The following is a 25,328-nucleotide window of genomic DNA, read 5'->3' as shown; positions in this document are numbered from 1 at the left end:
AACCAATAATCACACCCTGGCTGTGGAGAGTCAGGCCACACATCTCGAGAGGATATCTCTACGAGCATATTTGTTTGTTTGAAAAGTCATAACTGAAAGTACTATTCACTAATTTGTTGTGAGAGAAATACTGTTAAATAACTGACACATTTGGTAGATAAACTTAAACGAACAGCTTAAGCTCTCTGCAGGCTTAGGCCTTACTGGACTCCAGCTAAATAAATATAAGATGACCCAAGATTTCAAATCCATCGCGTATATGTACAAACGGCGAGCAATTCAAACCCATCACATACGTGCACAACAGCACAAGCAACATTTCACAACTAAAACTCTCAGAACAGCACAATACGATTCAGATTAATCATACTTCATCATATGCTTCCAGAACCCAGAAATTTGTTCGCAGGGTTACCAGTTGCCACTTACCAGCAGGAAACCGATAAAAGTTTTCATACGATGGTCGATGGCAATCCAACACAAACGGGTGGAGTAACAGGGGCAACGTTAGACAGTCATTGTTATAGCTAACAGTTACAGGCTTGTGAGCCAACCTCAATGACGACAATTTCACACGATTGTGCACGGGAACACAGCGAACATGGACTACATCTTCAAAGATACACTTATCATGTGAGATCACATGCAGCTACGCTCTTTCTGCTTCAATTTATTGTTGAGCCTGGATTTGCTGCTCAAGCTGCATCGAAAGATGATAATAGGTCAAGAATGCAAAACTGGGGCGCTAATATAATGTGTTCATAGGAGTGAGTGTGCGTGCGTCTCAAAAAAAAAAACTGCCTATGAGCATTAATTTACATAGTTCTGCAAATGACTATAATCTTAAGCAAGATAACTAGCAGAAACTCGATTTAAGCTGAAAAATCAAACGCTTTTGGCCACTCAATGCTATCCCATGTATTCATTATCTAAGAATAAAGAAAAACCCGATCTATGGGTAAAGACTGCTCCCACGGCATTGCACGAAGAAAATTGTCGTGCACAGGCCTTGAAGGCGCCAGCTGCCCTGGACATGCCACCGAGCACCTAGGACGCATGCTTGTGGGCATATGCATCTGGCTAAAAACGAATTCAGGTGGTTATATGTATAACTCAAGAACACAGCTTACAAGGTGTCAAACCCAGGACATGAGTTGTTACTAAGGGCCTGCTTGTTTGAGTTGTAGCGCTTCTAGCTTTCTAGCTTTTGGCTTCTGTCGGTTATCTTTTTGCTATTGGCTTTTATAACAAATATTTAGCTCCTCAGTATACCAAAATCCAAAAGAGCTCCTCTCAGCGTGCTTTTCAACTTTTAGTTTATTTCATCAGAAGCCAACTTTCCAGCTTTTCAGAAGCCAGCACAACAGCTAGGCTGTTTGTTTCAGCTTCTGGCTTTTAGCTGGCAGAAGCCAGATAAAAGCTGAAACAAACATGCGCTAAGTCTCCTATGACCACTAGGCTACGGACCCGTTCGCGTTCATGTAAGCATAAAACAGTTCTTCTATACAAAATTCAAGAGTGAGCAATGGCATGATTATATTATTTTTGCTTTATTAAACATATGATCCATTTTCGCTATGGTAGTTACCAGCTAAGTAAAAACTTATAAGTAAAGCCACGTAAGCACATATGGTATTTACCTGAAGCATAGTCTGAAATTTATTGCGCAGATCATAGAACTCGTTTCTCACAACAGCCAATGCCATGATGCACCTGAAATTATGCAGATTCATCAGATTCATTAACACTTGCAGGGATTGATAAAGAAAAACTCAATAAACTCAATACATCTCAGAATTTATTCACTGTATGGAACCAGCAAAATTACGTGAGAATAATCAAGAATTAGCATGTTCAGATAATGAAACAACAGCAACTGATTTTCTTATTACAAATCTTAGTGACTAAAGAATTGGCACAAGCTGAAGGTAATACCATGCAAGACAAGATCGTCTAGCAGGCCCAGTCACATGTATAAAAAATTAAACAACATAGAGAATGCATATATACTATAAGTCAAGTTGCTGAGTACTGACCCGTCTCTGTTCTTATCCTGACATAACTGACGGAACTGCATGCAAGTAAACTTCACTTTCTGAGCACCAACACTGGAACAGGTAAAAAAAGAACACATCAGACAAATAGCAGCAAACCACAGTTACAAGGATTCTGAAAAACACCATTTCTAGCAATGGAAGCCACCAGATAACAACATAATAATAATCTTTAACTTTAAGGCTTAACTCTGGAGCAAGTTGACAACTTGACTTGCTTGATGGGGTAGTAACAATGGTCTGCCGTACAAGTTCTGGGTAAGCGTGATAAGTATTTTCTATAGCATGCCACAATAATGACAACAGCTGCGAGTCCATCTGATAAGCGCACAACCACTGAAGATGGCTGTGGGCTTGAACAGCATAGTACAGATTTTATATTGGGAGGTTTGAGATATGATCAAGGAACCCGAGATCCAATCTACATCAAAAGGTCAACATTGCACGAGGCTCATAATTCCCAAGGCAGGAAAAGCTGAAATGCTTTACCATGAAGTCCATGACAAGAAAGTAATGTTTAAGCGTCCTACTGCCGTCAGATTCCAATTTGTGAAACTACCATTTCAATAGCTTAGAATTTTGTATCACCTTTTTACTTGAACAGGTGTAACATGGGAAATAGCAAGAATATTCAGAATTCCAGTGCAAAATGTTGCACACAGTTTATATGATCCTCCTAGCCGTTAGCCTATGAGAGCAACCACAGCACAAGCGCTATATATAAACAGCAGCACGTCTACTCATCTAGGTACAAGGCACAAATACATGGCACGCAGAGTTGTCAAGTGTGCACGTCCGCTAGTTTACATCTACGCACGTACAGTCACAGACACGGACAGCTAGCACCGAGCTGAGGGGGCACACCGAATCAAATCGCGTCGCAAAAAGCGCATAGAAATTGGGGGTCAAAATCAGACGTGGGGTGATCACCTGGCGCTGCTCCCTTTGAGCTGATGCACGTAGGCGTCCACCTTATCAAAGTCCACGATGGGCTGCTCCCTGCAAGCAATGCAAATCCCAGAGCAGGCAAAGAGCAAGTCAATTGATCCTGTCTATCCGCATAGGGCAGAAGGTAGGAACTGCCCGCAGGCTGCAACAACAATAACAGGACTGGTGGTAGTCAGGGACGAAGAGGGGCATACAGCAGGGCGGCGAGCTCGGAGATGATCCTGTCGGCGTCGTCGCAGAAGAGGGTGACGACCTCGGCGACGAAGCCCGGCGTGCCCCCGTCTTCCTGCAGCATCTGCAGCTGCTGGAACTGGTCGTCCACCAGACCCTACACGGCAACCGCGACATATACAGACACACACACAAAAAAAATTCACTAAATCATTCATCCCAATTCGATCAATAATAAGCACGGGAACGCAGAGAGAAGGCGGACTCACCGAGGAGAACATGGAGGAGAGGAGGGCGTTGAGCTGCTCCCTCAGCGCGGCGGCCGCCATGGCAGCTTGCTTGCTCTGCTTGAGGAGCCGGAGTGGGCGGGCGGTGGTGGCGTAGGAAGTAGGCAGAGCTGGGGAAGGAATCGAGGGGGTGGGGTAGGTGAGTTGAATCCGATCCAAGCCGCGACGACCGCGATAGTGACGGGGGAATCTATTTATAAGCGCGGGCGCCGGTGAGGAGTGGTGGGGGGATTGGATTCCTGAGCTGTGGCCACGGCGAGCCCCGCCGCCCTGCCCGGTGGTCGAGGTCGACTCGACTCGATGGATTCCTCCGAAGTGCCTTCCTGCTGCCGCGTCGACTGTCGTCGATGCTTGTTTCCTTTCCTGATTTCCCTCTCTTCCTTCCTTTTTTTTTCTCCCCTCTCCTTGTTTTCCTTTTTCTTTTTCTCGGGGTCTTTCTTTTTGGAGCCCTCGGTTCGATGCGCCTGTACACGTGTACGGATGCTGTGCCATGGACCATGGAGAGGGAAAAAAAGAGCCGTTGGCTGATTTCCTATTCGGCGGTTTTTTTTTTTGGTGAATACCATTGGTAGACTAGCTCCTTTTATATCTGATGAATGGCCATGCTAGGTTTTTATTTGAAGGATAAAACATAATTGCCAACATGGAGCCAATAGAACAAAATGTTAGTACAGCATGGTCATTCTATAATTTATTATACTTTTATATATGGTGAAAATAGGATTTTATGTTTTATATAGGGAAAAGGAGGTTTATGGTGCCAGTGAAACATCTTATGCTCAAACTTAATACTTGTAAAACTTATCCACTATGTGTCAAAAAAAAGTATACATGAAGGCTTTACATCCTTAATATGCCAACAAAACATTAGGCTTTAGTTTAGGCCTTTTGTTTGGTATGGCTTAGGCTTATCCTAAAATGGAGAAATTAGGATAATCTATACTTTTATGGTTTCATCTTCTTCTACATAAGAATGGCTGAGTTCATTGGTTTTCGTTTCTCAAGCTCTTCTCGTGTTTGCATATCGAAAACGCTACCGAAGAGACCACTAATGTTTATAGTAAAATATTTGATCGACTATGTGCCAGCTGAACTTTGTAATCCATAATTTAAAGATTGTCGTTTAAAGTTGATATGCGATATGTTAGCAATTTCTAGTCGTAGTTTAATATTTTCCCTAGAAAACATGGTCACAATATACCAGCTAAAGTATTTTATGTTTTAGTTTAATGTCTATCCTAATATATATATATATACCAGCAAACTTTTAAACAACCTTAAATCAATACCCTCCTTCCTATAATATGGTGTATTCTGGCATTAAAAACTATACTTGAATATAATACATATTAGAGGGCAAAAGTTGTTTTCAAATAGCTACAAATTTTTTGCATGTATTATATCGATATATGTTATTTATCAACTAATTTTCATTAATTACGCTAATGATAGTGTCTGATTAGAAAATAGGTGAGATCACACATGTCTTTTGTGTTTTCCCTTATTCTATCCTAAAATTCAGGATGTAGGGGGTATATGTCATTTGATAATTATTTTTATTAATGACTCTAAAAAATACGTCATCAACTATATGCACGAAATAATTTATATTCGCCATAAAATACTATTGCCAGATTGCCTAGGCACATTCTTATGATATATGGTTTCAGATTTGTCATATGCCATGAACACTAGGGAAAAACCTTTGTGCCGTAGTTTAATGTGTGTCCATAAATCTTGATCAAAATCTTAGTAATTATGAAAACACACCTATGGCATAACTTTATGTTTATCCCAAAAAAATTACCCATGATACGTCAGCAAAACATTTTTTTTACTACCTTAGTCCTAGAAAGAATATAATTATAGGTTGAAATCTCTTATAGGTTTGCTCAATTATATTTTTTAAAATTTGATTAATTATATACTCACTCGGTTCTAAATAGTAAGTTGTTTTAATGTGTCCTAAATCAAACTTCTCTACAACATCAAACTACGCTCACTAGATACATCCTGAAATATATTTTTAGTAGTGGTTTTATTTGATATTATAGATGTTAATATAGTTTTATATAAACTCGGTCAAAGTTAGTCATGTTTTATTTAGAATAAAGCTGAAACGACTTAAAGTTTGGAACAATTGCATAGAAAATACTATCAATATTTATAACTTCAAATAGATATAATATGAAAATATATTTTATAATAAATCTAATAATAGTTATTTGGTAACTATTTGATACGATGAATATTTGCAATTTTACATATATTTGATCACATTTAAAAGGTTTTGAATGCTTAGGACTTACTCCGTTTGTCCCAAAATAAGAGCCAACTAATTTTTTACTTTGACCAAATATATATAAGAAAAATATAAATACTCATAGTACATACTTAGTATCAGTAGATAGATCGTTAAATGTATTTTCATAATAAACTTATTTAGAGATATAAATATTACTAATATTTTTTGTAAATCTGATCAATCTTTTTAAAAAATAATGACATGAATATCTAAGGTGACACTTATTTTTTGGATGGAGGGAGTAAGGAGTATGCTTTCGTCAAAAGTTTACTAACAATGATCTACAGTACGGGTAGCTCGACAAGATGTGCAGAATCTTTATTAAAAATGCTGTGTGATCTGACCGTTGTTCAGGACGGGATATGCTTGTTCCGGAGTTCTTCTCGTTGATGGCCACTATGGTGCTTTCGGTAAGGCTATGATTCTGCCTGTCGCTCTGCCTCCATGGCTTTGGAACCTTCACATAATTGTTGCACATCCTTTTCGGTTTAAAAGTCGGCCTTAGTGGTATCTGCATCACATGCTGGGATTTTCTCTCAAATGATTGGAGCAGCATGTCGGATGTAGTGCTGTTTCACAAGTACGTGCTATTTAAAAATAGGCTTTCTGCTTGCTCCCTTTGTCCCTACTTTAAGTGCCACCGTGAGAATCGTCTCGGTCAAAATCTCTTAAGTTTGACTAAATTTATATAAAATATTTGCAATATTTATATCTCTACTATAAAAAATATTCAAATATATATCTAATAATACTAATTATTTTATGTTCGTTTGACTTCTCAAAAAATAAGAATGACCAATAAGAAGGGACATACTTCTAGGAGCCTGTTTTGTGCGGTTAATTCCAACAGTATTATCTAAAATAGGGCTCCTATTTTTTTTATAGAACCCAAAATATTTCTAAATCACCTCAGCCCTTTCAAAATTTTCTTCCTTTCTTGTAATTTTATTTTTTATATCTTTCTCCCAAATATAGGTAGCCTGTTAGAGGCTGGTTTTTACTCCACAACCCAAATATTGAGTGTCCGTCATCTCCAACAACTTGGTATTTCAACATGCTATCCTACCAAATTTACTAAAAGTATAAAAATCCTCCTCCAACAACTCCTTATCTCAACTTGCTAAATTTCCCAAGTTGCTATCCAGAGGTTTCTACTGCCGAGATTTGTCAAGTTGCTATCCCAAGTTGCTATCCCGAGCGCAACTTGTTGGAGACACATATTCTTTTACCAAGTGAGCGGGTCCCATCTGTCATCCTCTATTTTTACCAAGTGAGAATAGCAACTTATTGGAGAACATCCTTTTTTCTTTTGCTAAACAAATTAGCAACTTACTATAACTCAAGATTTGACAAGTGAATTTTACCAAGTTGTTGGAGATGCTCTTAGACATTCTGCTAAAGATGCTCTTACACCCAAAGGTTAAAAGAGATGGCAGCCAATTGATTAATTGAGCTCCAGCTGAGATGGTTAAACACCTGGTCTTTGTAGTTCGTTTAATAACTACTCCCTCTTTTAAGTTCAAAAAAATAAGTACTCCGTCTCCCAGAATAATACATTTTTAGCTATGTATCTAGATAAGCACTTGTCCAGATACATAGTCAGAAATGCATTTATTTTGAGACAGTAATTGCTAAAAAGGATTATGAACAAATTACCACATTAAGCCATCTGCATCGCTGTGTATTTACAGTTTTATAACTAGAGTTTCCTCCGTGGTGGGCTGGAGGTTACATGCTGGCACCTGAATAATAGGCATTCAGGTATAGGCTTACCTCAACAATGCTCTGAGCCACTAGACTTTGCGCAAAATAGCCAAAATTTTAGAGCTGTGGAAAATTGGGCACGGGTATAGGTCTATACGAGCCCAGCAGCAGCATGAACAACTAAGCTCGGTACTCGTCACCACAATCCCCAATAATATCCATCAAATTTCTGCCCTTCTTCGATACTTCAGTAATGCTGTTCATGTCCTCTTCATCCAATTCAAGTGAGAATATGGCGTTGGTGTCTTTGATGTGTTCAGAGAGTCCCAATCTCACACCAACCATGGAACCTGCAACAGATGTCTGCACCAAACCGCAAAAACAACAGTCATAAGGTCAAGAATTGAGGAAATGCTACAGATAATAAACACATGAACAATCTTGAAGCCAATTTAATGTTAAGATGCTAAAGAGAATACCTGGTTCAGTATGTATCTCACAGCAACCGTTGCAATAGAAACACCGTGTTTCAGTGACACCTTCTTTAAGGTTTGAAGCAAAGTCTGGAACAGGCTCCAGCCACCCCAAGCATCGACCATCTGTCAAAACCTCAAGAATGAGGATGACATGAAATGGAAAGCAGGCTAAAAGTTTGACCACAAGAATACAGCTGCTCACCCTCTTATATTTCTGCAAGGATGGGGTATTTAGAGGAGGACCAGCAAAAGGTATTGATACATTGGTGTCAAGAAACTTTTCAGACAAAAGACCACCCATCACTGTGCCATACCTGCATCAAGCAATAGTGGGTCTAAGCTTTTAAAAGTAAGTTGTACATAGGCACAAAGGCTGAGAGGTATGAAGGGACAGAACGGACGTTATAAGTTTAACTCCAGTTAGCTGGCAAAGCTCTGCCATTCTCTGCTGAGGGCGCATATCAACGATAGAATGTTGAACCTGACAATTGCAACCATATCTCACTTATCTTAGGGACATACAATAACAGACATAAAAGATCCTCCATATAGAGGCATATGCATGAATATACCTGGTTGCTCACAACTGGGATTCCATTTTCTAGAATTATTTGCAGTCTGTCTGTATCGAAGTTTGTCAGGGCCACAGTCTTTATCTTGCCTTCAGAATTTTTGGAGCAAAAAGGCATGATGTCGAATTCATTCATATTGAAAAGGCAGGAGAGCCAAAAAGATAAGATCTACAATCTGGTATAAGTTTAGAATGTTACCTTCCTCCTTCAGGTCTGTGATGTGCTTTAGTGCATCCAAGTATCCTGGATTTGAGTATTCCCACCTATTTTGTTTGAGGATAATAAGGTCAGCAGAATCATAGGTTGTTGCACTAGCCATGTCATAAAATTTTAAAATTCTCTGCACCACTCTGGGAGTACCCCAAGTATCAAATCAAAGTAACACAAATTCAATTCACTTGAGCTTATCTGCCAAATCTGCCAGCCATTCAACAGTGTTTTTCTCTCACAATAAATCAGCAAATAGTGCTCAGACAAGCGAACAGGAAATCAACGTGGCATCTCTTAAGTTTTGGGCTTTTAGTACCAAATAAACAAATTTACTTCAAAAGAAGTACTGAATCATTAATATTATTTTCAGTATCATTAAAAATGATCTCATGCACCACAACTAAGAGCATTGGAAATTGGCAAAGGCTAATTCTGAATCAAATTACAGCACACTTTTATGAATAGTCTTTTTTGGATGATGCGGATAACTGCAGATTTGATAAAATTGTCCTACAAAGTCACTAGTGGCATTGAAGACACATAAAGTGGCACCAAGATATATGACCGTTATGGTAACTTTATGAGTAAACATACCAGTGGAACTGCAACATGTCCAACGCAGCAACATCCATCCTCTTCCTGGATCTGTTGATGTTATCCTCGACATAACTTCTTGTCATCTTAACCGGTGGTGGTACCCACTTTGTAAGCCTGCACAACTAAGTCAGAATCAAGTAGAGACAGCAGAAACAGCTAAGATGCATATAAGTGGCATAGAGACAGGAGAGCAAGAAGAATTGCTCACTCACCCCTTGATTTCTTCGAGAAACTCAGGTGGGCGCTCCCGCCTAACTCTGTTGATGAACATGCCATACAAATCCTCTGCTGGCCCATCTGCCAGGGTAACAATTATATATCAGTGTCAAACTGAAAACAAGCTTAGAGCCCCTACATTATAAGTTAGGATATAAAAAAATACGATATAGCTGACGCAGTTCAGTTCCCATCAAATGTGTAATGACACCGTAAATTTTAACACTTACTGATTGCAGCTAAAAGAAGTATATAAAACGTTGCCTATTTCTGAAGATGTATAATTAGGACCTATGAACACACTGTGCAAGCTCCTAGTTCAAACAAAATAATTTCTCACCGTTTCATTAGCAGTTACAGCTACGTGCAGCATTAGCACATCGACTGGTAACACCCAACCAGGATCAGAAAATGTAACATCGCTAGATATAGTAGGACTTTCACCACAGCAAAGAAGACCAAACGGATGCACGCCAGGTGTTCGTGCGAATGCCGAGCATAGAGGGCGCAGAGATATTGGTAGGACAAGGGGGAAGGATAAGAGCAAGTACAGTGGTCAGCCATATCGAAGGTGGAGAGTCCGGCGTCGGCGTACGCGAGCATGGCGTCAACAGCGGCGTCGCGGTCTATGCGGCCCCACCCTCCGCTGGTCTGCCACATGCCGTTGAGCACCCGGCATATCGCCAGGGAGTCCCCGCGGTTGCTGACGGTCGTCACCCTAGTCGGCCCCGCGGTGGCCGTCGTCTCCGCCGCGGCGGCTCCGGCCGTGCACCTCGCGGGCCTCAGGCGGCGTGGGAGGGGAGGCGGCGCCGCGGCTGCCGGCGGGACGGCGCGCGCTGCGGTGGACGACATGGGACTTCCGTTCGTGCGAGCGCGCGCGCCACGGAGGCGGAAGGCGAAGGGATAAGGCGCTGCTGGCCCACGGGCCTCGAATTGAGTTTGGGGCTTTTTCGGCTGCTTGGATCTTCCAGCGGGGGAAAAATAGTCTTGCTGTATTTTTTGGGATTTTTAGAGACGGGAACACGTTTGATCGCAACTACTGCCTGGCTGCTGTGGCTCTGGACAACAAGATGCTCATGAATTCGTGCGAACGAACGTGGGCAGCTGAGAGCCTAATCCACATCCACAACGGGACACGCGGGGCCTCACAATAATCTGATCTCCTTACATATGTCAGCCATGTCGAACGTGGTGAGGCCGCCGTCCGCGTACCGGAGCATGGCGTCCACGGCCGCCGCCGGCTGCGCGCGGCCCCACGACGCGCCGCTCACCTGCCACATGCCGTTCACCACCCGGCACACCTCCAGCGCGTCCCCCGCCTTGCTCTGCACCGTAGTCTTCCTCCCGTCCACCGCAGCGGCGCACCGGTGCGCCGCCGGACGTCGCGGATGCCAACTCCGCCGCCTCGAGCTCGCACCCAGCGTTAGCCTAGGCGATGAGGCGAGGCAGCTGGTGGCCGCCGCCATTTCAGTGCCTGCCAGCACGCGAGCGACCAGGCGAGAGGGAGTAATAACAAGAGGGCTATCTGTGCGGAAAAAAAAATTGTGCTATTTGAACCCTGAGTCTGCAGACTTTATTCAAATTTCTCACGTGTGAGTGTAGTCACGTACAGACACGACAATCAGAAAAACCGATATATCATGTAGTCACGTATGCACGGCAACATCTGTAGCAGAACATTGCAACCATGACCAGAACTCCAGAAGAACAACCTAAATGATGACACGGAAATGTACATGGAACGTGGAGCGTCTCAGATCTTGCTGGCGAACTGGAGGCCCTCCTTCTTGAGCTCCTCGAGGTTAGCGACCGGCGGCTGGGTTTTCGCCACCTTGGCAATGGCCTTGTTCTCATCCGGTGACCCGCCTTCCAGGAAGGCGCCCAAGACCTTGCCGTCCTTGATCCAGTACGAGCCGAACTTGGGCTTGCTGGAGGTGGGGTCACTGTCGCCAAATAGGATGGTTTCACCCACGTTGTCGCCGTAGAATTGCCACCCCAGGTCGAATGATCGGGAGTAGAAGTATGGCAGGTAGTCATACTCCGGAACTGGTTCACCGGACTCTTTGCCCTTGATTGCCTGAAATAAGAGGCGATAAGTTTAGCATCCAAAGCAACTCAGATGCCAAAGCCAAACGGGTGAAATCATAACTGAATCACACTACTTGGGGAGTTCACATAGTGTGATTCAGTGCTTCAATGCATGAACCAAGTTCACATGAACCAAGTTCACATAGTTCATGCACTTCACTGAGTTAACAAAATGCCAACTAAGTTCACATGTGAGCCTGTTCGCTGGTCTGAAAAGTTATGGCTGAAATTAAGTACGGCTGATGTATAATTGAGTTTTGATCCAGGTTAAAGGCTTTACGAGCTACATACACTAAATTGGAAGACTTAAGTCAAGAGATAATGAAGGATAGCCACACCTTTACAGCCTGCTCTGCAGACTTCCTAGAATGGTCAACATGTTCCACTCTCCTCAACTCATTGTACATCTTCAAAGGGAAGGTAGCCACATCACCAATGGCATATACTCCAGGAACACTTGTTTCAAAGAAGGCATCAGTCTGCATGAAAATTTTGGGCATGTCAGATATTAAGGTAGTTGAGTATTATCAAAAGAGAACCAGGGACAAGGAGTGAAACCAAAATGGAGAAAAACTGAGGTGAATGCTGTTGCTCACAAAACAGAACAGTGCATGTGTAAATGCAGCTTTTAACAAGGAAATGAAAAAAAAACATCATCACTGACACATGCTTTATTGAAACAACCCTAGTATTATCTGCAGTGATCTGCTCTATGTTGAAAATAGACAAATTGGAAGCAAACTAACCTTGATTCCACCCTTCTCCTCAGCAACTTGACCTTTGAAGAGAGTAGTCAATGGTCTGCCTCCAACACCGACAACAACAATATCAGCTTCAAGTACTGTGCCATCCTTTAGTTTAACTGCAGTGACCTGTAAGCAACAAACAAATTAAATCAAGTAAACATTGGCATCTACAGTTAGAAATTTACAACTGAATTGGGATTTGGAGATTTTAACATACATCACCATTGGCATCAGCATCAAAACCAACAGCTAGTGTGCCCTTCAAGACCTTTACACCTTTGTTAGTATAGTAAGCCTCGTAGAAAGCAGCAATGTCGGCAGTGAAGAGCCGAGGCACTACAAGAAATGGCAGTAAGCATAGTTACTTTGTTGTGTCAATAGTTCTTGCCACTACAATAACACTTCACAGCATAATCACATGCTATTAGAATGAGCAAAGTGATTTACATTTCGCTGCCGCATAGAAAGCCTATTCCCTATATTAACTTTTATAACACATTATTTTGATAAGAGAAATTCAAGCATCATAAGTTCTGATCGAGGATTAATCAAACTCTATGCAAGTTTATTGTGCAAAAGCAATATCAATAAGATTTGTACCTCAAAAGGTACTTTTAATATGGTACTCCCTCCATCCCAAATTGTAACTCATTCCAAGAATCTTGGAGTCAAAGCATCTCAAGTTTGACCAAAATTATAAAAAAAATTACAATGTTTTGTGGCATCAAATAGATATACTATGAAAATATAATTAATGAAGAACCTAATGATACTTAGTTGATATCATAAATGTTATTATCCTACCATATAAATTTTGTCAAACTTGAGATGCTTTGACTCTCCAAGATTCTTGGAATGACTTATAATTTGGGATCGAGGGAGTATTAATGATTTTGTAACAATTGGCCCAGTATTATAAAAAGGAAAGCAATGTCAAGATATGCCTATGAAGACCTTCCCAACTTAAAATAAGCACTATAAAAATGGAAGGAGGGAGTACAAAAGTATTAGTCGCAATATGTGAATGATGACACTTACTGCACCAAGGTTCAGGGAACACCATAGTGACATCAAAGTCATTGATCTTCAGGGCTGCACTAAGTTCAAGGCCAATATAACCTCCTCCAACAACCACTGCCTTGCCACCCTTCTTTGCCTGGATAGCTGCAACCAGCTTGTCAGCATCATCAATTTCCCTTAGATATAGAATGTTGTTTGAATCAGCTCCTGGTGTGCCAAAATCAGTGAGCTTTATGACCTGGAAAGCAAGTGAAAATAGTTGTGGTTCATTATTATGCCAAAAAATAGCAGTAACTAGTAATCAGTGAACAAATCTTTAATAGCTTCGGAGAGCAACATTTTGAACCATTATCCACAGATAGTCAGGAAACAAATACATAAGCAGCAGAAGGGAAATAAAGGCATACCGAGGAGCCAGTAGCAATGAGCAAGATCTCATATGTAAAGTTTGCTCCAGCTGCACTAGTCAGGGTCTTGGTGGAAAGATCAGCTTTGACAATTTCTGTACTAAGGATCAGCTCAATACCTGCCGATAGATTGTAATATATGTCATCAGTGTCCAAAAGCATAACATAGCAACCATATGAATACTCTTGAAGCGCCAAATAGACACTGAACATGCAGTACTCAGGGACCCAGTTTCGATACTAGAAAAAATAAATCACCACAGTTACGATTAAGATGGCATTCAGCCAAACAAAAATATCATATTGTAGAACGAGCACCTGATCAGTGAACTAGATATTTGTAAGGCTAACTAGCTAAGGTACCCTCATACAGTGCAAAACAGTGAACTGGGTATATATGATAGCATCATTTACACGCTACGTAAGAAATTTTGAGGTTCCATCAAGTATGCTCCTTAAAAGATTGACCAGCAGAAGTTTAACAGTATAAAATGGATGATGCAACTCCGATGGTCACAAATAAAGCATTCAAACATGGTCTAACATATAAGGAAAAATTGTGAATTGTACCTTTCTCTGAGTACCACTCTGGCAATAGCCTCTCTCCACCACTTCCCACACATACATAAAATCCTGGGAGTCTTGCAGCATCTATTCACAGTAAGACATAACAGAACTTTGCATGAGTCAATGTGTTAAGTAGATGAGAGATTAAAGGGAAAGAAAGCATCACATCAAGGACTTACTCTGAGGAAAGAGGTAACCTTTGCTGAGGGCAGGACGCTCGTAAGGAGCCACCTGTCAAAGAAATTGTGGTTAGAAATTTGTAGCCTATGCATTAAGAAACAAGAACGGTTGCATAGAACTTGTAAAGGCTAGAATACCATTAGTAGATTGTCAAATGTGTTTACAGATTGAGTACAAGAATTATTATTTTTGCACCCTTCCCTGCAAGGCTGCGACATCCCTGATCCTATGTGTTTGCTCTCACTTATTGACTGCCTACTCAATTCACTGTGTTAACCATTATGTAGGCAACAAGGCTTGTTTGAGCATTTTATGACAAACCCATCCGTGATTGGTAACAAAATACTAACAAGCGCGAGTTCAGTGTGGATTAGAATTAGTGACTATGAAAACAACACATGCAAATTGATGGTTTGGTAAAATGAACGAGGATAAATAGGCAAACATTTCAGCTGAGCGCCATGCCTAGCTATTATAGAGCCCAGCCCCTTCACTCGTTATCAGTTCATGTACAGGTTGTCAGGTTCAACTGCATCTGTGAGGCACATTAGGTATCCACTTGTGTAACAATTTGCAGGTGTCAAAACCTCTCTGATCGGTCAACAAGAGAAGAGATTAAAAAGGTTCTGGCAATTGGCATAAGGCTCAGGCCTCAGGGCGGGGGGAGAGAGAAACATACAGCCTCCTTGGAGATGATGGCAAGCTCCCCAGGCTTAACTCCCTGCTTGGCGAACTCCCGCGCCGCGTACCCCTGCAAAATTGATTAGGAAGTTGAGCAAAAACGAGTTCGCATTCGAGATCTAGAGATGATTCAATGGAATACGAAAAGGGATTGGAGAAATCGCTGGGTACCGGCAAACAAGCATGACATCAAACACGCACGAAATGGAAAATCTCAGTCACTCAATTTTGAGTGCGAGTAACGCCATCGATCTCATTCAAAAGAGAGAAGGGAGGAGAGGCGCACAGAAGGGAGGAGAGGCGCACAGAAGGAAGGAACGAAACTAATCGGAAAACTAGGGAGGCGTAACGCAGGGAGGAGCACGGGAACGCACCGCCGCGACGCCGCCGCCAAGGATGACGTACTTGAAGTGCTTCTCCGACGCCATGCCTCCCACCGAATCAAACTGTATCAACCCTACTCGGATTCGATCAGCTTCTGCCGGCCTGGTCCTGGAGATCGAAGAGGAGGATTTGGTGAGGAGACGAGTGGGAGCGGGTGGAGCCGGCGATTAATAGCAAGCACCCGCTGTGTGCTTGATCGACGGACTGCCACGCGGGCCCGAGAAGCACCGGGCCCAGATGTCGGTCCGTCTATCCAGCAAGATATAGTAGGAATACACGGAAGGTCAAATGCGCGCCTCTGCCGTTGTGGTGGCTGCCCATTGGTTGGTTTCCTCCAGGTAGGCGGAACACGTGGCGCGACTCACGCCGTTGGGACTTGGGAACCGTGATGGGTGGGGAGGCAGGCAACGTCGTTCCGGCCGCTGGGTCGGCCGATCGGATCAGAACGTCGTCGGGTCGCCAGCGCCGACGCAAACAAGCCATGGAGAATTCAGAGACGGGGACGCCGGCCAGCCTCGCGATAATAAGGCCTTGTTTACTTCCATGCAAAAACTCAAAATTTTTCAAGATTCCCCATCACATCGAATCTTTATACGCATGCATAAAGTATTAAATATAGACAAAAATAAAAACTAATTATACAGTTTGGTCGAAATTGATAAGACAAATCTTTTGAGCCTAGTTAGTCCATAGTTGGACAATAATTGCCACAAACAAACGAAAGTACTACAGTGTCGTGAAATTTTTCCAATCACCAACTAAACAAGGCCTAAAGAATGGGGAAGTCCAGCTTGTTCTTGCTTTACAGATTGTTGCTCACTTGCTCTCAGAAAGAATGGACCACTGAGGCCTTATTTAGTTCGCCAAATTTTTTAGGTTTTGCTACTGTAACACTTTCAGTTTTATTTGACAATTATTATTTAATTATAGACTAACTAGGTTCAAAAGATTCGTTTTACAAATTACAGGTAAAATATGTAATTAACTATTCTTTTTATATATATTTAATACTTTATATATGTGCCGTAAGATTCGATGTGATAAGAAATTTTAAAAATTTTAGGAACTAAACAAGGCCTGAACCTTGAAGCCGTAGCTGTTGCGCTTGCCGTCTAAGGCCTTATTTAGTTGTAATTTTTTTTTGTAAAATAAATATTGTAACATTTTTATTTATATTTAATAAATATTATTTAATTATAGATTAACTAGGCTTAAAAGATTCGTCTCGTAAATCATAGGTAAACTATATAATTAGTTATTGTTTATCTATATTTAATGTTTTATGCATGTGTTGTAAAAATTGATATGATAAAAAATCTTTAAAAAAATTAAAATTTTTAGGAAATAAACAAGACCCAAGTTTTCCTATTTTTAGGCGTGGCGATCATGAGAAAGACATCGATGAAAGAGAGAAGACGAGAGATAGGAGAGACATGATCAGAAGAATCCAGAAGAGAGAAAGGCAGGAAAGCCACATATACCACCTACGTCGAAGATTCCTGTTACTAATCCGTTCACACTTGATAGCTAAGCTGCTTAGAGACAGCGACGGCCGACGACTAAAATTATGGGTTATTGGATGCCATGAGCTAACTATTATCTATTAATTTCTAAGTATAACACATTAGTTAATAGATAGATTAAATTTTTAGATAAAATTTTAGCGTTGTAACTTTGTTCGTTCCAAATTATAAGTTGTTTTGGCTTTTTTGATATATTTATTTTGCTATGTATCTAGACATGTGTTATTTTATACTCTTATAAAGCAAAACTTTACTACCTATTTCTCTCAACATGCAAGCTATCCACCTAGACAATCCACTATCACACTCAATTAAAACCCACTAGCTCATGTAATTTTAATGTCCACATCAACAAGTCACATATTTCTCTAAACATGCAAGTTGTTCAACTAGGCAATACACATTCTAACCTATTTATATTCTTTCTTTATACTCGCAGCAACGCGCAGGGAATCCTCCTAGTATCATATACATTCAAATCTCCTTCAACTTGACTCCTCCAACTAGTGTTCTAAATATGTTTACAAATTGGTTACATGAGTTCAATATGAAGCTAAAAACAAAATTCTTGTGGGGCGCAAGTGCATTTTGCTAGGTAATTTGGTTAACCCAGAATGACATTATTTTTGACAAGATTTTAGCACTATCTTATCAGCAAGTTATCTTTAGGGGGACTTACTGGATCAAGTTTGGTCCCTACTTTAGAAGGAGGAGGATCGTCAAATGATGAAGATGGGTTGTAGTAAGATTGAATCAACTGTGATGGAGGTGTTTGCGAAAAACGGTTGGAGATTTATTAATAGAATCATGTTTTTTAGATGTTGCTTTGGAGTTTTACCTTGCTCCTTTGAGTTCAAACCTTTGTTTTTGAGATTGTGTGGACCTTTGTGTAGCTTGGTGTAATAAGTAACAACTATATGTATTAATTGATGTAGAAGCTAGAATATTAATATTTATTCTTTTTTTAAATAGCAAGATGAATGTACCAGTAACTTATAATTTGGAATGGAGAGAGTAGTTGACTAGTTTTTTTGTCACACCCAGAACGAAATAGAGTGCATAAAAGGCTTATGTGCGCCCCAGAAACAGTCGCACACATAAGTTGACAAATCTCAAAAGTACCATTGCAGTGTTTATTACTTAGCGGAATAATAAATATTACATAATCTCAAATAAAATAAAGATACTCTGGACGGAAGCACTACACAGGGACACAGTTGACTGGTTGACTCCAAGCCTAGTACTCGTAACGGTAGTTCTCATTCCAGTCATCTTCATTAGAATATCCTGAGGTATTAGGAAATTGCAAGAGTGAGCACATATCATACTCAACATGTATAACCAGGGGTTCATGAGGCTCAATTAGCTGATACTGTTTTGACTGCATTTAGCTTTTAAATGTAGATAGCATATTTATATTTAAATAGCAAATGTCAAGGTAGCATAAATAAATCCCATAACCACATGATCAATGTATACAAGAATTAAGAATAACACATATAAACAACATAATAAACCATCATTTATTATCATTAATCATGTTCATCAGTGTCCATCTATTCCGTCAGTTTTCCGGGCCGCCCGTATCCGTGGGCACGGCTAGTATACCAGATTTAACACTCTGCAAAAGTTGTACATCTTTATCCATGAGTCATGATTTACCCTTTCGCCCGAGGTTGCAAGTCTCTTAACCCCCTTCCTAAGGAGGTCGACAGGGATCACTATGAAGCTTTTCAAAGGTTTCGTCTAACAAGTTAGGGCCATTAGATTCACTCGGCAGGCAGATATAGAGCCCCTCTTCCATGGCACATAACTCGCAGCCTATACACACAAACAGAGGCCGCACTATACCCAACATGCTAGCCATTCTTACACCATTTAAGGTAATCGCTAAAAAGCTAGAAAAAGATCCTCATACTAAGCTAAAGCCAGAGCCATATAGCCCTCATGGTTGTACGAGTTGTCCCAGCTTTTACCAAGGGATAGGTCCTTATCGAGGGTCAAGTTCAATCTAGCAGAAGCTATAGTTATTTCCACCCTTTATATTCAAGTTATTAGAAAGCTTATTTTATTGTTTATTGTATATCTAAATATTCATGTTACAAGATCATGGATTATAATCAAGCACTAGCAAGAACTACCAAAACACATATCCAAATAGGTAACAAGGAATTCAGATAACAAACATCTATGATTTTGCTAAGGTCTTCAAGGTGGACACATGCATATGATATATTGTATTAAATGTGAATAGGCAATAAGGATAGTCCCAAGTTATACTTGTCTTGATCAAAGCTTCCCTATTGTTCCTCCTGGTCACCAAAAGATTGACCTTGATCACCAGCGTAAAGCTCATCGACTAAACTCGATCATCAATCGACAACACACGTTCTAATAGACAATTATACACAAAGCAAACAAGCTATAATTAGAACAATACACCAATAGTGATAAAACAAATATAAAAGTCTATCAAAATATTCTACGCAGCACTATGATCACACAAATATAAAGTTCACGTAAATCGGAGTTTAAACGGTGAAGTTATGAATTTTCTAAGATTTTCTATAGAAGACTAATTAATTAAATACTACTATGGAATTAAAAAGTTAGAAATTGAAACTACAGTGGTACTAACACATAGATCTCGAGGAGACAAATCTAACGCAATTTGAATGGACCGAATCAGAGTTAAAATGAGCATTTTATGACCAAATCAATTTCAATGGCAAAACTGTAAATAATAGAAAACATATTTAGTTCTAACCTGAACGAAAATACGCTTTCAAAACAGCAAAACGCTTTTCCCAGATGATGCCAAGGACCACGGGTTAATATATAAAATTTCCCAGGGACTCTTTAGCTAATTCTACACCGAACCGTTTTCTTCTAATATTGACCGCTGGATCTCGATCCGACGGTGATGGTTTGATCTTGGCACCGAGCTGGTCGACGGCGGCCGAAACAGTGGCGCCCGCGGCGGCGCCATGGCCGAGACATCGCCAGAGTCGCGGTTTTTCGCGTTCCCGAGCACCAAACACCAAAATAAATCCACCAGCACACAGAGGAGCTTACCCTGAACCCGTCTAGGGGCCTTTCTTGGGCTGAGAAGGAGCAGAGAGTCCCTAAGAGAGGTCGGTTGGGCGCCCTACACGCCAAATTCCGGAATTACAGGGTGGGTTTCCATCTCAGTGTGAGAAGGAGTCCGTCTCGACCACGGCTCTAGGAGGAAGAAAGAAGGAAGCCGCTGCCAAGTGGGGTCGATTTGTCAGCGTCTAGAAGTGGAGGGACTGGTTCGCCAGAGAGAGAAGAGAGGGAGGCAAGCGCGCAGCTGGGCCACAGGTTGGGCCGGGGCGAGAGAGGGAGGGGAAACCAAGAGAGTTGGGCTTCGGCCTGGTTCCAGGGGATGGCTTTCTCCCCTTTTGTTTTTCTTCTTTCTTTTCTACAGCTTTTTGAAAAGAGATTTTAAATCCTTTTGTAGACAAAACAAAACACACAGTAGAATAAACAACAAATAAATAAATAAATAAATAAATCCCAACATGAATGTACAATCATGTTTCTAAACTTATGATGAATTTTAATTTCAACAAATTTATTTATTTGCTAATTTTAAATGCTCATAAAAATACTTAAATACATCAAATTAAATCCTATTAATTAGAAAGCAAATTTTGGGTGTTACAAATTCTACCCCCTTAAAAGAATCTTGTCCTCGAGATTGAACAGCGTTTACTCAAACAACTGTGGATATGATTTTCTTAGATCATCTTCTATTTCCCAAGTTGCCTCTGCTTCTGAATACCGATTCTATTGCACTTTGCACATTTTAATAATCCGACTTCTAGTGACTCGCTCAGCTATTTCCAAAATCTTAACCGGATGTTCCTCATATGTGAGATCACCTTTTACAGTAAGCTCTTCCAATGGTATTTGTTCTTCAGGTACCCGCAAACACTTCTTGAGTTGTGATACATGGAACACATTATGCACACCAGATAATCTTTCAGGTAATTCCAACTGATAAGCTACTTCTCCACACTTTTGCAAAACTTTAAATGGACCAACATACCTTGGGGCTAGCTTTCCTTTCATATTAAACCTCTTCAGACTCCTCATAGATGACACTTTCAGATAGACATAATCATCTTCCTCGAAAACTAGTTCTCTCCTACGTGTATCTGCATAGCTTTTCTGACGAGACTGATGTTGACGGTCCTTAATGCTCATATTTAACCATCAATTAATCATAGAAAAGGATCCAAATGCAACCAACACCTAGACTTAGGGTTTTATCTGACATAAATCCACAAGTTTTGGTGTTTGTCTATTTCTGCAGGGGGTTATCAGGAAATACGGAAGAAAGGCCCACACGTCGGGTTTACATAGAGATATTAACGTGCCGCGCAATTTTCTATCATCTAGAAGACTCCAGAAGCCACGGGACCGAAGCGGAGGCCGAGAGGACACAGGGACAGGGCGCCCGCCCACCTTTCCTGGGCGCCCGCCCTCAGCCAGAGTCCAATCAGGACTCTCTTTCGGGATATTGCTCCACCGACCTAATACTTCAAGGAAAACCACACGATCAATGTCGGTTTGATCCGACGGCCCAGATTCACTTGAAGGGACTATAAAACCAGACCCCCCTGGCCCCTGGAGATCATACCTCTTCTACAGAATCAAAGTTAGGGTTTCAATTCTTCATCCAAGTAGAGAGGATCCCTCTAGTTCTTCTAGTTCTACCTCTAGTTCATCTAGATCTAGTTCTAGTTCATCTAGTTATAGTTCTAGTTCCTCTAGTTCTAGTTCTAGTTAGTTCTAGTTGTAATCTAGAAAATAGGGAGAGAGAAGAGGAGAGCAGAGGAGGAGCCGGATCTGTCGGATCTTCCTCAACATTGTACCTTTGCAGCATCTGGTTCGTTCTTCATCATTCTCCAGGTTCTTCAATTTATAACTCCTGAGTTCTCTAATTACTTTTATTTACATTCAAGTTATTTATTCGGAACCATACCCCTACAACCAACATACATTCAGCTCCAGATGGCAGATCAGACATTCCGAAAGGTTGAAGGTTATTGACATGGGAGAAGACGAGTACAATCCACCCATCATCCTTGGAAGACCGTTCCTCAGCACCGTTAAAGCAATCATTTACATTGGAACCAAAGAAGTCCACATGTACTTCCCCTCTGAGAAGGTACGTCGCTGTTTTTATGACCCTAACTATATAGTTGAAGACTCCAAGCAGGACAGACAAGAAGAAGACGACGCAACTGCAACTAGAGAAGGCAAATCATCAAGGACGGATGGGCAGAGTACGAAGGAGAAGTGCACCGAGGCAGGTGTAGAGAAAGAAGATAGTTATACATGAAGAGTACGCGCCGCCGGAACCACCGACTACGCCATCCAGCGAATCCCAGGACGAATGAGAAAACGGAGAGTACCGTTCGGAGGACTTAAAAACACCGAACGTCTTGCCAAGAGGTAAACTTGGTAGTTATCCTTTTCCTTTCAATTATTTTAAAATAGTTTGCTTAGTTAATCAGGTTGATATCATCTTGAAAAGAAAATAAAAATGCTAAAAATAGTAAGCCCCATGTGAGTATGCTCATGGCATAAAACCCATAAGTACATTCACTGTGGTGGCATAAAAATAAAATAAATATATTTCTGTCCTATAAAAATAAAAATACAAAAATAAATTTATGATCCTACTAAAGAGAGTAATATTTATTGAGGAGACTCAACATGATAAATTCTAAATATTTATGCTAACACTTAACTAGTTCCACAAAGCTTTGTTGTCTATTTGAGCTCCACAGAATTCAAGGATCAAAGAAGTCTAGCAGACGGAGGATATCCTAATCGCTGTCAGAGTGTTGCCGACATTCAAATACACCTCCAGCACCTGCTAGCTACATGAGAAGGAATTACGTCAAAACCCAGCTTGGGGGAGAGCAACCTCATTTATCCAGCTAAGTATTCTACTCACGTTTATACTTTACTTAAATAATAAAAAGATGCATAATCATAAAAACCCAAATAAATATTTTGTGCTTATATATATCTTTGCTTAGTTTGCTAAATAAATAAATAAATAAAGTTTTGCTATGAACCCTCATGATAAGCTCTCACATGGAAATGATGAATAGTTGCTCTGCCATGACTAGTTCTAAAAATTGAAATCTCCCTTAAGTTTAGGCATGACTGTTATTAATTAAGATTTGCTCTAAACCTGAACTTGTGGGAAGAGTACTTGATCTAAAGTCTAAGTCGTTAACGGATATGATATGGGAAGGTTGAGCTGCAGTTTATCTGTTCTTAGAGATGCTAGAATTCTGGAGAATTTTATCTTTGAAAATCTTTAAAATGTTGCATGATGAGTTCCTGTATGATGAGAGTTTAAATTCCTACCACAGCCATATATACATGCTTGCTAAACTTTGAGCCACACATTTACTTTACTGCTTATGAGCATTGAGTGTGGTCAAGCTGTGTAGACCCTTAGGAGCTTGTCATGTGGTTAAGTCAAGATCCACTTGCACGTTCACTCATACATGCTGCTTCTACTCCGGAAGTACGCATCCACATATATCCATTTCCATCTCCAGAACCACCCAAAAATATTCTACTCCTAATCCGGAAGAGAATAGCCAAAAATATTTCTGTTTTTCCCCTGTGAAATAAATGCTCAAGTTATCTTGTTACTACCACTTGCTATATTATCTCATGACATGAGTGCTCTAAAAAAAAGAGAAGAAAAAGAAAAAAAAAGAGATACGAGGAAATAAAAAGGGGCAAGTGCCCGGAACCTCGAAAGAAAAGAAAAAAGTGAGACGAGAGGTAAAAATGGACAAGTGTCCGACAGTAGAATTAGGGGTACAAGATAACCACCTGAGAGAAAAAAAAGAAAAAAATAGAGCATCTCATCTCCTCAAAAAGTTTTAAAAGAGCAAGAAAGGTATGTATCCCCTCAAAAGAGCACAAGTAGAATTAGACTTTCACCATTGTTATCACCATCATCACCATACACCATTTATTCGCCACACATGAACATCTTGATTTGACTTATTGACTTGCTTTTCTGGATCCATGGTTTGACTATGCAATAAATGTCTTGTAAGTATGTATTAGCTGTCTCCCACCTATGAGCTCCAGATATCAAAACCTTATTAGAGTAGGGTGAGAGAGAAGGCAATGTCACTATGCCTCATACCAAAAATACCACATACTTTGAGAGAAGGCATATACCATCACTGCCTTGGTAAGGATCCAGAAATACCACAAAAGAGAGACTAGAGAGAGTCATACAAGGAATCTCTGAGTTTTATTTGAAAATCTGCAAAAACTCCAGAGCTATAGTTAATCGAAGAACAAGAGACATGGTGCTTGACTAGACTGTTCTATCTTTTAACTACTCAAGACAGAAGTGACGGTTACAAGTCCCATGGTGAAAGGTAAATGAGTAAGTTTTAAGTCTTAACAGTTTACTCTAACCAGAGATAAGATCTTGTTTAAACGCATGTGTATCTTTAAGGCATGAAACCACTGCAGAAACTCTTGAGTTCATCTTTGCTCAGGGACGAGCAAAGGTTAAGCTTGGGGGAGCTTGTTGACGGTCCTTAATGCTCATATTTAACCATCAATTAATCATAGAAAAGGATCCAAATGCAACCAACACCTAGACTTAGGGTTTTATCTGACATAATTCCACAAGTTTTGGTGTTTGTCTATTTCTGCAGGGGGTTATCAGGAAATACGGAAGAAAGGCCCACACGTTGGGTTTACATAGAGATATTAACGTGCCGCGCAATTTTCTATCATCTAGAAGACTCCAGAAGCCACGGGACCGAAGCGGAGGCCGAGAGGACACAGGGACAGGGCGCCCGCCCACCTTTCCTGGGCGCCCGCCCTCAGCCAGAGTCCAATCAGGACTCTCTTTCGGGATATTGCTCCACCGACCTAATACTTCAAGGAAAACCACACGATCAATGTCGGTTTGATCCGACGGCCCAGATTCACTTGAAGGGACTATAAAACCGGACCCCCTGGCCCCTGGAGATCATACCTCTTCTACAGAATCAAAGTTAGGGTTTCAATTCTTCATCCAAGTAGAGAGGATCCCTCTAGTTCTTCTAGTTCTACCTCTAGTTCATCTAGATCTAGTTCTAGTTCATCTAGTTCTAGTTCTA

General features: G+C 40.8%; 3 protein-coding genes across 4 annotated transcripts; all 3 read right to left on the bottom strand.

Annotated features, from left to right (window-relative positions):
* On the bottom strand, positions 328-3,853 carry LOC8062536 (histidine-containing phosphotransfer protein 2). The gene is made up of 6 exons (XM_002459786.2): positions 3,443-3,853; positions 3,197-3,330; positions 2,985-3,053; positions 2,037-2,108; positions 1,641-1,713; positions 328-700 (listed from the first exon to the last, which is right to left on the bottom strand). Exons 1-6 carry the CDS (start codon positions 3,500-3,502, stop codon positions 671-673), a joined length of 438 nt encoding a protein of 145 aa, XP_002459831.1. The 5' UTR covers positions 3,503-3,853; the 3' UTR covers positions 328-670.
* Positions 7,394-11,026, bottom strand: LOC8062103 (flagellar radial spoke protein 5). Of its 2 annotated transcripts, none has more exons than XM_021452199.1 (9): positions 10,709-11,026; positions 9,537-9,621; positions 9,322-9,438; positions 8,716-8,780; positions 8,518-8,606; positions 8,347-8,426; positions 8,148-8,259; positions 7,949-8,068; positions 7,394-7,832 (listed from the first exon to the last, which is right to left on the bottom strand). In XM_021452199.1, exons 1-9 carry the CDS (start codon positions 11,004-11,006, stop codon positions 7,650-7,652), a joined length of 1,149 nt encoding a protein of 382 aa, XP_021307874.1. In that variant the 5' UTR covers positions 11,007-11,026; the 3' UTR covers positions 7,394-7,649. The 2 variants fall into 2 exon arrangements, with proteins under 2 accessions (XP_021307874.1, XP_002459830.1); XM_002459785.2 differs by lacking the exon at positions 10,709-11,026 and adding an exon at positions 10,092-10,554.
* LOC110432213 (monodehydroascorbate reductase) lies at positions 11,083-15,834 on the bottom strand. Its single transcript, XM_021452198.1, has 10 exons — positions 15,604-15,834; positions 15,228-15,299; positions 14,548-14,599; positions 14,372-14,452; positions 13,802-13,920; positions 13,413-13,632; positions 12,592-12,710; positions 12,375-12,500; positions 11,967-12,107; positions 11,083-11,617 (listed from the first exon to the last, which is right to left on the bottom strand). Exons 1-10 carry the CDS (start codon positions 15,655-15,657, stop codon positions 11,294-11,296), a joined length of 1,308 nt encoding a protein of 435 aa, XP_021307873.1. The 5' UTR covers positions 15,658-15,834; the 3' UTR covers positions 11,083-11,293.

Source organism: Sorghum bicolor, chromosome 2 (assembly GCF_000003195.3).
Source record: "Sorghum bicolor cultivar BTx623 chromosome 2, Sorghum_bicolor_NCBIv3, whole genome shotgun sequence".
Classification (NCBI taxonomy): Eukaryota; Viridiplantae; Streptophyta; class Magnoliopsida; order Poales; family Poaceae; genus Sorghum; species Sorghum bicolor.
The sequence above is the reverse complement of the archived record's forward strand: the minus strand, read 5'-3'. Positions and strand labels throughout refer to the sequence as shown.

Bases quoted from the DNA above. Each gene is read 5' to 3' on its own strand.
- LOC8062103 (XM_002459785.2), bottom strand. From the start codon at position 10,392: ATGTCGTCCACCGCAGCGCGCGCCGTCCCGCCGGCAGCCGCGGCGCCG. The intron at 8,781-9,321 runs GTATGTTTACTC...CAAACAAAATAG, and splicing joins GACATGTTGCAGTTCCACTG to GTGGGAATACTCAAATCCAG. The intron at 8,260-8,346 runs GTCCGTTCTGTC...TGCTTGATGCAG, and splicing joins ACTGGAGTTAAACTTATAAC to GTATGGCACAGTGATGGGTG.
- LOC110432213 (XM_021452198.1), bottom strand. From the start codon at position 15,657: ATGGCGTCGGAGAAGCACTTCAAGTACGTCATCCTTGGCGGCGGCGTC. The intron at 15,300-15,603 runs GTGCGTTCCCGT...TCAATTTTGCAG, and splicing joins TTGGCGGCGGCGTCGCGGCG to GGGTACGCGGCGCGGGAGTT. The intron at 11,618-11,966 runs GTGTGGCTATCC...CTCTTATTTCAG, and splicing joins CTGCAGAGCAGGCTGTAAAG to GCAATCAAGGGCAAAGAGTC.
- LOC8062536 (XM_002459786.2), bottom strand. From the start codon at position 3,502: ATGGCGGCCGCCGCGCTGAGGGAGCAGCTCAACGCCCTCCTCTCCTCC. The intron at 3,054-3,196 runs GTATGCCCCTCT...CATTGCTTGCAG, and splicing joins TCCGAGCTCGCCGCCCTGCT to GGAGCAGCCCATCGTGGACT. The intron at 1,714-2,036 runs GTCAGTACTCAG...GCATAATTTCAG, and splicing joins CAGGATAAGAACAGAGACGG to GTGCATCATGGCATTGGCTG.